Here is a 13,919-nt window from a genome sequence, read left to right on the forward strand (position 1 = left end):
GCAGAAAGGAAAAGAGCTCCATGTAACCCTTGTAGGCAGGGACTATGGCCATTCTCAGCAGGAAGCAGATACGGAAGAAGAGACCTCCTGTCCCTGAACATCCATAATAAGAAGGGGGTTCATAGCTCTTAGAAAAGAAGTAGGCAGGAAAGTTAGTTAGGGGGTTTTGGGTCTGCCTGCAAAGACACTGAGGTCATCCTATCTTAGAAGGGGTCCGCCCTAATCTACCCGCAATTAAACCACAAGGCATTTTTTTTTTTTTAACTCACACAAAGAAACCAGTAGGCAGAGATTTAGGTACCAGTTTAAGCCAGTCACTCACTCGCATTTGCGCAATGAAGACTCCAACGACCTTCAACTCACCTGAGTCTCATTACACCATCATTATAATATGCATATACTCGGAAATTCATTAATATCATTATAACAGACTGAATTCTGGGAACAAACTTGCGCGGAAGGCAAAATGATGAATCACTGAGTCCTTTTAATCTTAGTTGTTAATCAAGGAAGCCCACTCCTTTAAGAAAAGTAACCACCTACAGCAAAAAGGGATTAAAAACCCTGAAGTCTTTTTTACCAAGCCTTTTGAACCACACTTCTCTTGCTCAGGCCCGCTTCCACATCTGAAAGTATACTTTCTTTTCTAATAAAACTTTTCTTTTCTACTATATTTCAGTGTCTTGCTCAAATCTTTGTTTGAGACATCAAGAACCTGGGAGAGGACTCCACTCTCCGGTAACACTACCATCCCTCCCAGCCCTAGGCAACCACTAATCTACTTTCTGGCTCTATAGATTTGCTTACTCTGGACATTTCACATCAGAAGAATCATGCAGTATTTGACCTTTTGTAATTGATTTCTTTTACTTAGCTTATTTTTGAGATTCATCTATGTTGTAGCATATATCAGTAAGTTCTTAATTTATTTTTATTGCTAAATAACATTCCACTGCATGGCTATACATTATTTAATATATTGATTCATCGGTTGACAAATCCACTTTTTGGCTATTATGAATAATGCTGCTATGAACAGTCACGTATAAGTTTATGTGAATATATGTTCTCACTTCTCTTGGGTATGTACCTAGGGATGGAGTTGCTGGGTCAAATGGTAGCTCTATGTTTAACCATATGAGGAACTTCCAAATTGTTTTCCAAAGTTGCGGCACAATTCACATTAAAGATTTTAGTCACTAAGGATTTTCCTCTTTGCAGCCTCCCAAGAAGGTATAGATTACCCACAATAAGACAGTTGCACTATAAATCATAAGGAAAACTTATAATTCTTCAAACCAAGTTACTCCCTTTTCCCCAGAATAAATGATAGAGAAATAGTAGAGGGAGAGAGGAAATAGAAACATATGGTCTCTAGCTGGAACCCACATTTCCCAGGTTGAAATCCAAGGTTGATTATGCACATGGTAGGGATCCTAACACAGTCTTATTTGTCTTTGGCTTTAGGATTCTTACACTTTCACATTTCCAGTCACATCGAATGCAGATTGTGCAAGTCAATTGACATTAGGTGGGAAGAAAGATGGTAAAGCATGACTCAAAGTCTGCTGCCCCCAGGGGCTGTGTTTGAGCTCTATGGAAAAAGAGGCTACAAGTAGAGACTGATGAATCTTTCACTGAGGACTCAGGCTGAGAAATAATTAGTATGACTTGGAATCTAGACAGGGATGAGAGAAATTCTCACTGTCATGGTAACTATTATACTTGAGAACATCTTTGGCAGGGATATCCGTGCTCTCGATGTGGCAATCAAATATAGAGAATGATGAAATGTATCAAAGCCATTTTGTGGGCAGAGGACATTGACAGTTGTGAAGAAGGGCCCAGTTGGGACCCCTATAGTAAAGGCCTCCCAGTGTCCTCAGCTTCACTTTTCCTTGCCTTATAGCTTAACAATAGATTGTCTCCAGTGGCTTTACCCAGAGTTTGGAATGTCCTTTGCTATAGAAAGTTGCTCTGAAACTTAAGATTAATGCCTTTATGTTTTCTGATCATAATCCTTCTGGTCTAGCATTCTTTCCAGACTATTCCCATCTTTGCTCCTGGGTTGCTAATGCCACCTGAGGGCTACGTTGCCAGAGGAATGTCTCTGTGAAGCAATAACAGACCACCCCCCCCCTGCCGCCACCCCGCCCCCACCATCAAGTAGCTCCTGGAATAATGCCCAGATTGTTGCTTAAATATGCTAAGCCAGACTGAGAGGACAATGCAGTTTTGAAGATGTTAACCTGCTGCCTTCTCAGATCACCAGTGTTCTGACAATAAATGTTTATTCTAAATATCCCAACTCTTCTGTTGGTCTATTAGCTGAGCGATGCAGGCAGCACGAGCCCTCAACTCGGTTGTCCTATGGTTTAGATGACGGTGCTGGAACGATATAAATAGCTGATATGATCAGATAATTTTAACAGATTAGTTCATCAACACCTAGGAAACACCTGTTGGGGGCATGTTATTTACCTGGGTGAGTATGATAAGAGGAGTCAAATGTCCTGCACTGGGAGATGTGGTTAAGAATCAGGGAATTACAAGTCATTCCAATTAATGTGGTCCCATTTGTTCCCTGGATAGCAACATTTTAGGAAACGTGAGCTGTATCATAATTTTGTTTATTGTCTTTCAATCATCTTTGTTCTCTATAGTAGATTGCTGTTTATATGTAAGAATTTTATTGCTTATATGGCATACAATATTTATAACTACATATTTTATAGAAGTACAGTATTAAAGTTAGTGGAATACAAACATTCTGTACATGTCCTGTGAAATGTGCTGTCATATGAAATAAATATACCTGTCTTTACCAAAAAAAAAATCATCTTTTTTAGCTTTAAGTCCTCAAATAATTATAATATTATTATAATTAGCCAAAGTCCATGCCTTAACCAAAGATGGCTTCTAAGCTGGAAAAGACCAGTTTTGGCTTATCTCCCTTTGTCAGGGCTAAAACAGAAGCAGGTCTGAAGAAAAAAAAAAATTCTGTAAACATATCCTGGAGTGGGAGGGATTGTTCCTGGGCTATCTATCTTCCCTCACATACACCTGGTGTACTTTCTTTAGCACACTACAAGTGTCGATGGTCCTCGCTCAAGGTCAGCGTCCATGTCCATCTTACCTTCCATTCAGAACACGCCTAGCTTTCTTCCCTAGACACCAGATCCAATAATGTTACTCAGGCAAAGCGAACTAAATTTTCATCTGACATGTACACTTTTCCAGTTCAGTCCAATAGAATGAGTTTACCTTTGTAGTTGGTGTGAATCATGTTTTCCACCAGAGGCCTCTTGAAAAATGAGAAACTTTAGGGCTTCGCGTCTCTTTTTATTCTGTACTTGATATGGATATCTCCAACATGCCTTTAGACTGCCTCCAGGATGGGGCATAAACCAGAATCGGGCATTTCCTTATTTCTCATACTGGAGGTCAGAAGAGGACAGAATGTGAATGGAAGCAAAAGATGTTAACAAGATTTAACAGAAAGAAAGGCAGCAGCCCACTCACCATCAGTGTGGGGGTAGGGTATAAGCTGAAATCTTGGTCCTTCTTTAATGTAGGGAGGAGGCAAGTGTTAATCAAGCTATGTTTAGAGACTGCAATATGTTGTTCAGCTCTGCAGCTAGGCCACGAGGACACCTTCGGAACACAGGAAGATTTCTACTGGGATCGCTAACAACCCATTCCCCACACTTTGAAGGGAAAATAGGAAAAACAAAGTCTTCAAGTGGCTGCCCTACACAAATAAAATCATTTATTCCCTATGGCTAAAACCCTAGGGAATCTATGGATTAAAGGCTGGGAACGGTCAGCAGTCCTGTCCTGCTACATATTCTTACCTTTTCATGCTACATACTCTTCCCTTTCCCCCTTCCTCACTGTATGCCCATATCAAAGGGAGTGGGTAAACAAAGTCTTTAAATTATAACTCACGGGAACTAAAGAATGATATATAAACTGAATTCCATAACACTTGGGGTTCCTCTTACTCTCTGACTCTGAGAGGAGACCACGCTCTTTCTGTGGAGTGTTACACCTTTTCTAATAAACTTTCTTTTTGACTCTAACTTTGGCGTGCGTGTTACTTTTTTTCTATACTCTCTGCCAAAGGACACTCTTCTCTCGGTGCAGGGCTTGGTCTTCCCCAATTGGGGAAATTTGCTCTATCCTGCATCATCTTAAGAAGGCTGTAGAAAAAAAAGGTTTGTTCTGTTCAGTGGCTACGATGTTTGACCAGTCTGGGTTATTGGAAACAGTTTATACCCAGGATAATTGTAACGGGGTGGAATGCCTCTGTTTCTCTCCCTCTGACTCTTCCCACACACTGTAGCCTGCATTTCTCCCAGGGCCTTCAGGTGAATAGTTCCTATTATAGATATGCTAACTGATTTAGAGAACTTCTGAAAAAACAGCCTCCTGAATAGATGAGAAAAGGTATGTAAAACCATGACTGTTTATCAAACGAGTTGCAGGAATCTCGGACTCAGACTCTGATCAGCAGAGGTCGAGAGCCAACTGAGAAAAAAGAGATCTGGAGATTTTCCTGCTTTGCCTTGGATCCCACCTCGTGCCCCTCCTATTCCCTTTCCTTGATACCAAAGAAACCTGAATTCTGGGCTCTCTTAACACGGAGTTGAGAAGTCTAAAAATCTGCTCTCTTCTTGTCATGGCGCCATTTCAATAAATAAAACCTTTCTCATTCCAAACTAATCTATTGAATATGAAATATTTGATGCACTGAGCACATGAGCCTTGTGAATGCCACATAACATTTTATCTATCCATAGCTGAGTCTGGAAAACTTAAGGTATAGCAAAATTTCAGAAGAACCAGAATATTCTTTTATGTTACATCCACATCTGTTATTTATTAATTAAATCTGTGACTTTTTTTCAGGAATCCATACTATGCACACTGATGATCTCAAGCGCTCACAACACTATTTTTGATTAAAAAAAAACAACCCACAAAAACCATTGTTATAGTAGTTGGAATTTTTAATTTAAAAAGCCTTTAATTTTATATAATTTTTAATTGCTTAATAAAAATGTTAATGTACACTTAATTTAAACATTTTATATATAACATCGTGTCAATTTAAGATATACAACACATTGATTTGACAGTTACATATTGTAATATGATTGCCATTGTTTGACAGCATCTCTCTCAATCCAGATAATTATTTCTTGTTTGTGGTGGGAATAATTAAAATCTAGTGTGTTAGCGAGATTGATGATTATAATACAATATTGTTGTCTATATTCACTGTACTGTGCATTAAATCTCCAGGACTCTTTTATCTATTAGTTGTAAGTTTGTACCCACCCCCACCAGCCCTGGGTAACATCATTTAAATTTAAAGTAATTCCAACAGGCAAACATTTTGCAACTGAGGCTACTGATGGCCTTGGTGCTGGGTCAGTGACTCTGTTTTGGGTCACACGAACCTTCACTGTCTATTCAGTATTTACCTAGAAAATCCCAATTGCCCAAAACATATCATTAATTTGGGGGTTCCATAACATTTTTCAGGGTTAAAAGAAGTTTTGTATAACCTAATATACAACATTTCTAATGAGGGGAAAACCCTCCATTACTGATAACATTTCCCAAGACCTTTCGCTAGGTTCTTAGCCACCAAATGATTCCCTATTCTGCTGCTTTTCTATGATTTTGAACCTGGGCTCATCAAAACTTTTTTTTTTTTGAACAAAGCAAGTCTTCATCTTACAAAGAAATTTTCCTAATAGTGGCTAAGAAGATAAAAATGTCTCCATATGATCACAATCCACAATTGGCAAACCAGCATTCCTCTCTTTCTCTTTTTTGCCTAGTCTGTCCCTACCCCTACTGGTGAGACATTTATCTTTTGCACAAGTTTTAAAGAAATGTATTATTTTGGTTTCTAGGATATTGTACAGAATCTTTTAAATTTTTCACAAGTTGTATTACGATTATAGGGAGAGCAGAGTGGAGGCAAATTCTCCTCATGTCCCTCTTGAAACTCTTGAACTGTGATTGCCTGACCCCATTGCTTCTCTGAGATATGTCCTTTCTGGATTGGACGTATTCTTGGCTCTTTTTCAAACTATGTTTCCATTTCAGTTAATGGGACAATCGAACTCCTGTTGTTTAGGACATTCTAGATTGAGAATTATTTGGAGTGCAGGAGGAAAGAGGCAGACTGGGGAGTGGGGGAGGGGGGAGGCGTGACACCAGCCTTATCTAAGCTTTGGTCCCCCGGCCTTTGGATGGCCACAGCACTTTCCTGTGCTCCAAGGATAGAAAAACTTAGCAAAAGTGAACCACGGTGTTATAGATGTGAGGCGTCTGGTTGCTTTGTGTAAACACAGAAACAAACCCATGGCATCGCCCCATAGAGGATGACTAAGATAATGTCACAAAGCAAATTGCTCCCAAGAAGTCTCTTGGAAAATAGCCCCTTTATCAAGCCACAGGACCTACCTCCCAATCTAGTCCCCCTCCTAGAACTCCCTGAGCAATTCACTTGGCCCAATGGAGTTCTTCCATAATCCTGATCCAGTACTGACTGTAGCCTATGCCATACCAGTTGTTAAATATTTTGAATACCAAATTGGTGGAAAGGTTTCAGTTCCCTTTCAGCAGTAGCCATATGGGCACCACATCCTGATTTCTCAGTCCTCAGGTAAAGATGCTGAAGGGACAAGATGTCCAGAGTCCAAACCCTTCTCAGAATTTTCATCTGCTGGTTGCCTTTTTTCATTCAGCTCCTGAAGAAACGCCAAGATATGCAAAGCCTCAGGATTTGCTCTATTTTTAGAAAGCCTGGTTTGGGCAATTCTTTGCAGTTTGTTCTTGATCTTTTCTTTCACCTTTGACTCCTTGTTTATTTTCACACCCTCTATAAAATGGTGGATGGCCTTGCCTTCACACTTCATTTGATACAGCTGAAAGTTGCCGTATCGCAGATAGAGCACTTGTCTGTCCACAGACGTGAGCTCTTTGCTGAATTCTTTTTGGAAGTAATACTCTGCTTCTTCATACTGACCTGCCTGTCTGTAGAGGCAGGCAAGATAGGAGCAGACATGGGCAAGATTTCTATTGAGCTCCTCAGCTCTCTTTAAATAATACACAGCTTGTTCTATTAGTTTCTGTAACTCTTCTCTTTTCTCATACATTTCATTTTCTCCCATTTTCTGACACTGGAAGACTTTTGCCCTATAGCATTCCCCAATATAGCAATGCAGGTAGGCATTGTTTGGCATGCATTCTAGAGCCTTTTTAAGCAGTTTTATAGCTTTGTCTGGGTCATTTTTTTTTTGATACAGCATCGCTGCACCACGAAGCACATCTGTTGCACATGGGGCTTTCTCCACAGCTTCTTCAACTAACCTCTCTCCTTCACTCTCCTCCCTCATCTTTTGAAGTTGCAGAGCCAGGAGGACTTTAACATACTGGTTGTCAGGATTCAGGTGAATGGCTTGCCTCAGAGCACGAATGGGATGCTGAGATGGTGGCCATGTATCCAGATAGTAGCTCGAGATTGCCAGTCCAGTAGCAAATTCTGGGTTTTTCGGGTTCTTTTCTAGACACTTCTCAAAACACACCTTTGCCCTCTCAGTGTGCTTTTTTCCACTCTTTAACCGTGACCACCCTTCCTCATAATCCATCTCAGGACTCTCAACTCTGTAGGGGCTGGAAAACTTTTTGCATACATGTTTCACCTTGTCTACATAAACCTGAGCTTCTGAGAGTCTGCCCATGTGATAGTAGACCCAGGCGTAGTTTCCCCAGGTGACCAGACTTCGGATTTCTGCTTGGTCAGCGTGCTCTCTCTGGATTAACTCTTCAGCTTGCTGTAAACTTTCCAGTGCTGCCTCACTTTGGCCTCTGTGGTGTTTTATGTAGGCCAGCAAGTTGTACATCGTAGCTTTGAATCCACTGTTCTGAAACTCAGTCTGGTTACACACTCTGTCTTCAAAATCATCCAAGGACTTTTCTGCCTCTAACAAGTTCCAGGTGAAATGGCATTTTAGTTGCCGTAGGCTGCTCTCCAAGGAGTTCTTTGTGGTCTCACTGTAGGGAAAAGCAGAAAGATGGACATTTGAGACAGCACAGATTCACCGAGTAAGAAACAGGAGCATGGTGAATACAATTCTCCTCTGAAAGGGTGTGAAACCCAGTAAAAAAGATCATACTGTTTGTTCCTTTTTTGTTCTTTCTACAGTTTGGAGAAAAATGTTAATTAAATGCGTAGGGAATTAGGGACAGGGTGACTGTGGGCAGCAGAGTTAGGGAGAGGGCAGTGGGCAGGTCTCTGAACTTGAGACAGTTTTCCCTAAATTAAGGCAGTTTTGTTGCAGGAGGCGACACTCGACAGAGGAAATTTGGACTCTCAGACAACTTTGTTAGAGGAAGGAGAGTTTATTAGGCCAGTGGAGCGAACAAAGGCACAAGCTCCTTCCGGTTAGCTTTCTTACAGCTTATATACCCAGATAGTGTTCCATGCAAGGGGCGCATGATTTCTTTGTCTGAGGGTCTATGTTCACTTCCTGACTCAGGATGGGTGGGGGAGTTTCAGGTTGGGGCTGCAAGGAGGAAAGAAGTCCCAGACCATCAGTCCTATCTATTTATAGATCGTTAGGTGTGGCAAGAGTTTCCAGAAGGCCATTTAAAGATCTAAATGGTTAATCTACAACTGACTGAGTAGGTCATTTCTGCAAGTCCTTTCCTTTGCATTATTTGGATGCCTCCTCTCTCAGTTTGTCCTAGGCAGTGCTAGCCCTCTGCTTTCTTCTTGTGAGGGCCTCTGCAGAGGCAGCCAGATCTGTGGGAACTGTGGGATTTCAGTGGAGGTTTTCCATACTTTTAAAGTAAGGCTAGCATGGCATAGGGAATGCAGTCAGCAGTAATGTAATGGTGACGTTTAGAGCCAGAGGGAAGAGAGAGAGTAATCATGAGATCATTTCATAAACTGTATACTTGAAACTAATCATAAAATAAAATAAAATGCTGAAATAAAAGAAGTAAGTTTACTTAATTACTTTGTTTCTGTTCTTCCTCCTACCTAATATTTACTTTTATATTTTGAAAATTTTACTTTATAATTTTTTCTTCTTTTAATGTTTTGCCATTTGGATTTTAATCTCTTTTTTATCCCTTTGATATTCAACACTATTTTATTGTCTATATTATTAATTCCTTAGTTGTTCTTAATTTTTAATCTTTATTACTTTCTATGTCCTCTCTAATTATTTGAGCTTTTTATATATCTTTAATTGATTTTTTTTGTTTATCCAATCCTTTTTATCACATTGATTTTGTTTTGTCCTTTTCATTATTTAGACGTTCTATATTCTTATTTTTTTGAACTTTTCCATTTCAACCATTTATTTTTTTCAACCATTTTAAATTTTTACTAATTTCCTCTACTTTTGTGTTATTCATTTTTTAACTTGATTACTATATATGTTGGCAATATCTTAAACTTTTATTTTGGAATAAATATAATCACCCCTCCCCCTTAGATTGGTGACTTCTGTTCTTAACATGTCTCATTGTGTTGATTTATTAATAATTTTGCATTTGTTGCTTTAATTTTCTTTTGAAATTTTATTCGTGCTCTCCTGTAGTTTGCTTTCATAACACGTTTAGAAGGACAGCTCCAGGAGGAGGCTCACAAGACAGCTACCATCTTTTTTTATGGGAAATGCTCTTTTTCCCATAGGGTGTCCTTGCAACGCTTCTGGAAGGATTTTCCACTCCCCTTAATGTTGGACCTCAAACCAACCAATGACAAACAAACAAATAACAAACAAAACCAACCAGAAACAGCAAGTAGACAAATAAACAAAAATCCTATCTTGAATAACTTTGGAGGTGAATTGATTAACAATCTTTAATAGCCCCAAACTGTTTTTCTACAGTGCCTGTATAGGAGTCTCTAAAATGTTGCCTTTTCTCACTTAAAAAAATGTTTATGGTATATATTAATTGGCCTTTTATCAAGAGCTGATCTTCTAAATATTATGGATTCTGACATTGGCAACCAACAGACAGATATCTGGGAGGTCATGTAATATGGCGAGGATCACTTTTGAAATATGCAAGATTATATTCCCCATTTTCTTCCTGTCCCCTACCTTTCACTTTTCATACCTTCCAATCCCCACTTTAATTGGACCATGGCTGGGTTCCCAAACTCAAGTGGAAGCTGGCAATGAAACTGAGAGGGAATAAAAGAGCCAGAGGCAGTTTTCATATGTCAAGAAGAGTGCTGTGCATGCTAGGGGTCTGATGGTGACTATATTCTGTAGTATATGCTGCAGAGGGAGTGACCCAGATGCACTTGGAGAAGACACAGAGTCTGGGTCCCCCAAGCTCCCCAGTGTCCTGTTCTAGACCTCTTGGTATTGCTATAGTCCTCTGTGTCCGTCCTGTGAGTCATGACAGGAACTTTAAATCAGTTCCTGCTCATTTCTGTTATTTGAAACTTAACTATCCCAAGTAGAATAAACAAAAAAATACGAAGGAAAATAGATAGGAGTTTCCTCTCAGGGAAAGATCCATGTCCTTTCAAAGCCCCAGGCAGGTCTTAGTAAAGAACCAGGTTGTCTGAGCCTTTTGATGTAACATTTGGGGGAGGGGAGCAGCAAAGCCAGGGAGAGTGCCTGGCTGGTATCTGCATTGTAATAACAGCAGTCTCTTTTTGAAAATTCATGTCCAATCTGATCTATCGTCCTTCTCAGTGAGATTATAGGACTATTTCCTTAAGCGCAAGAGCTCTTTAGTTCCTTTCTCATTTCACAAAAGAATCAGAGAGGGTGAACACAGTTGAAAAGATCTTCAATGTATAAAACATAGTCAATTGTGAATTTGCAGGAGACATTTAATATATACACTTTAGTAAAATCCCTTTGATCAACCATTCAAAAGGCATTTAATTTCACTGAGTAACTACAGGTTTTTATTTCCATTGGTAATTCAGAATCTGATCCCAAATACTTGCTTCCTGGACTCAGACTTGTAAGACTTATGGTCCTGATGCCTCTACAATTTCTGTTTACATAACAATAACATATTTTTTGCCCTGCTTCAGGTTTGGATCAAGGCCGCAATGACACTTCACCAGGCTCAGAGCTAGTGCTGCCCTCACAGTGTCTGAGAACAGTACCAGAACCACTGAGGAGCCTGTTGGAAATGCACATCATCCGCCCTCCACCCAGAACTACCAAAGCAGAATCCAGGGTCGGGGTGAGGGGTTAATCCCAGGAATGTTACAGCAGCTCAAATCAAATTGGATAACCATTATCTTAGAGCACAGGGGCAATGTCTGGTGACAGTGCCTATAGCTAATCAACGAAAATTAGAAGAGAGACTTATGGGCCTGTATTATGGGAAAGATACTCGGAGAAGACCACGCTAAAATTCTAAGAAGTAGAAACAAACATTCTCAAGATTCTGAATTACTATAGAAACAGACATCTGGAAATATCTCAAATCTTTTTCCTCTTTCAGTCAGGATAACAGAAAAAATATCTTTCAAGAGGAGAGATCAGAAACTTAGAGAAAGCAGGTCATGTTTTCTCTAGTAAGAGAGTGCTGCGGCTGCTGTCCCTGGATTCTGGAGCTCCCAGGGCTGAGGCGTAGGAATCCCCTCTGGTCACCCCATTCTCAGACTGAAGAAAACAGAGAGTTCCCTTCCTACCCAATGAGCTAACACTTCCTCCCCAGAGCAGTCTTACCCATCTGGGGTGTGAGAGAATTTGAGAGGTGGGGACTATTTTCTCCAAGCGCTCCTCTCCAAGTGCTTCATATTTCAGATAGAAGGACTCTAGCCAATCAACTATATTTTTGTTGAATAAATGAATACATTTTACCAGCCCTAATACAAAGTTGACATGAATTACGAGCACACGAAAAGTCAAGTCCACCTTAAGATGAAGTGAGGTTGCTACTCGGTACACTTTAAACAATTTCTGCTCAAAAGAGATCTCTTATTAAATAAGAATCTTATTAAAAGCACCCCACTTAGTCTTTTCAAATAAGAAACAGAAGAGAGACAGTCTCCAGGAGCAATTTTTCCAGCTCCACCTTTAAATGAAGCTCCTGCCTGATTAACTCTCTCTTCTCTGCCCTCTTTCTTTCTGCCTCACTCCTCTCTGAACTCGGCTCTCAGCTTCCCCAGGGAGAAACACCCTTAGGAAGCTCGACTGTATGAGGGAGAAAATAACTTTGGAATAAAAAAGCCAGCATTGATATGACAAATGTACAACCTGCAAAGTTTATACTCAAATACCAAAGCAAACAAAACAAGTTGGAAACTTGCCTTTTAGGAGCATGGTTGCTCAGGATTTGCATTTCACAAGATTGATTAGTTATTTTCAACAGGATCAGAGACTGCTTACCTCATGGTTGCGAAGCACGTCTCAGATCTCAGGTTATTGTGCTCTTCAGAAATCTTCCCCCTCTGCCTCAAATAACTGAGAGAGACTTATATATAGAAGCATTGCCTGGTTCATTAGTCTTCCTTTTTGGCAACTGACTTTAGGAAAAAGAAAATGAAACTGGAAAATGAAATAGTAGGGCTCTTAGAGGAAATGAATCTTGAATAAGAGCCAAACCTTTAGGCTTTACTCTGCTTCTGTGCAGTGAGTCAGAAAAACTTCTTCTTGCTTAATTGTATCGATGTCCTCCATCAGCTGATATCAAGGGAGCCCATCCTAGCGAAGGATACATTTACCAAGCACCCTGCCTTATTATTGCGATGGTAACCCATCCTCACCCTGCCCACTCTTATCACCAATATGACTCACAAGCCACTGTAAGGAGCAGTTATGTGACCTGCACAGGGCAGGGATTTTTCTTCTGTTTCATTCACTGCTGTATCTCTAGTTCCTACAATAATACCTGGCACATGGCAGGCATTTGAAAAGTAGCTGTTGGATGAATGAATACACGATTAGAACCATGGATTCTGATGATGTCAGTCTCTGGATTGGAAACCAAGATGCATTTACATGCTGTGACACTGTGGAAATTATTGAATGTCTTCGTGCTTTAGTTTCTTCTCCTGTGAAAAGGGGGTAACACTCTACCAAGGGAAACTGTCAGTGTTTGCCTTTTCCAGAGCTTTAGCTCTTCAGACATTTCATAATCCATCATGATCACTAACCTAAACCAAATAATTCCTAACATCTCCACTCATTCTTGGTTTCCCTGAGCTCCACGACATTTTAAATCCGTGTGGTTCACCTTGGCATTCAGCACTGGCTCATCATAATTGACAGTTGTAGTGGTTTGTTAGGATAGAACAGGTGTATTTTCTTTGCTTTTTCCTTATTCATACCCTTAATCACAGAGGGATTACAATATACATAGGCCCGAGGGGAAAAAAGGTACTATTGCCAGGTATCTTTGAGGACCAGATTTTACTCAGAGCATAAGTTAAACATATGTTCCAGTAAAACCGAGATTGCTGAGACAGGTTATTCAGTTTTGGAGAAGCTTTTTTTTTTTTTTTTTATCATGGAAGCTATGCCTCTTGACAATCCTCTACCCTTTTATTAGGATTCACGGCTAAGCCTATCCCAGTTGGAAATCTTTACTGTTAGGTCTCCATCAAGAGTTACAAGTGCTAATTCTATTTACAAGTTCTATTACATATTTATAGAAATGTATGCTAAATGTGCAAGAAATGCTGAAATAGGAAACTAGGAAACATGATAGGTTTTTGGAATTTGCATTTAAGAAAACTATTGGATAGAAATGTTTCAGTCTTAATAAAAGTACTGGTTGGAGAGAAGTACAGAGAAAACACATAGTCACTGTGTTTTGAAATGCCTAGAGATATTGATTCACTCTTCAGAGATTTGTATGGCAAGTGCCTGTATATGATGCCATCACCTCAGGGACCACTC

At 39.9% G+C, this 13,919-nt stretch overlaps 1 protein-coding gene and 1 pseudogene across 1 annotated transcript; one reads left to right on the forward strand and one right to left on the reverse strand.

Annotated features, from left to right (window-relative positions):
- LOC120609342 (60S ribosomal protein L7-like 1) overlaps nucleotides 1-13,919 on the forward strand; it is a 59,322-nt pseudogene that overhangs the window by 19,133 nt on the left and 26,270 nt on the right.
- Nucleotides 6,577-12,695, reverse strand: LOC120609341 (interferon-induced protein with tetratricopeptide repeats 2-like). Its single transcript, XM_039871767.1, has 2 exons — nucleotides 12,329-12,695; nucleotides 6,577-8,076 (listed from the first exon to the last, which is right to left on the reverse strand). The coding sequence occupies exons 1-2, from the start codon at nucleotides 12,358-12,360 to the stop codon at nucleotides 6,675-6,677; spliced, it is 1,434 nt and encodes a 477-aa protein (XP_039727701.1). The 5' UTR covers nucleotides 12,361-12,695; the 3' UTR covers nucleotides 6,577-6,674.

This window comes from Pteropus medius, unplaced genomic scaffold (assembly GCF_902729225.1).
Source record: "Pteropus medius unplaced genomic scaffold, Ma_sr-lr_union100, whole genome shotgun sequence".
Lineage (NCBI taxonomy): Eukaryota > Metazoa > Chordata > Mammalia > Chiroptera > Pteropodidae > Pteropus > Pteropus medius.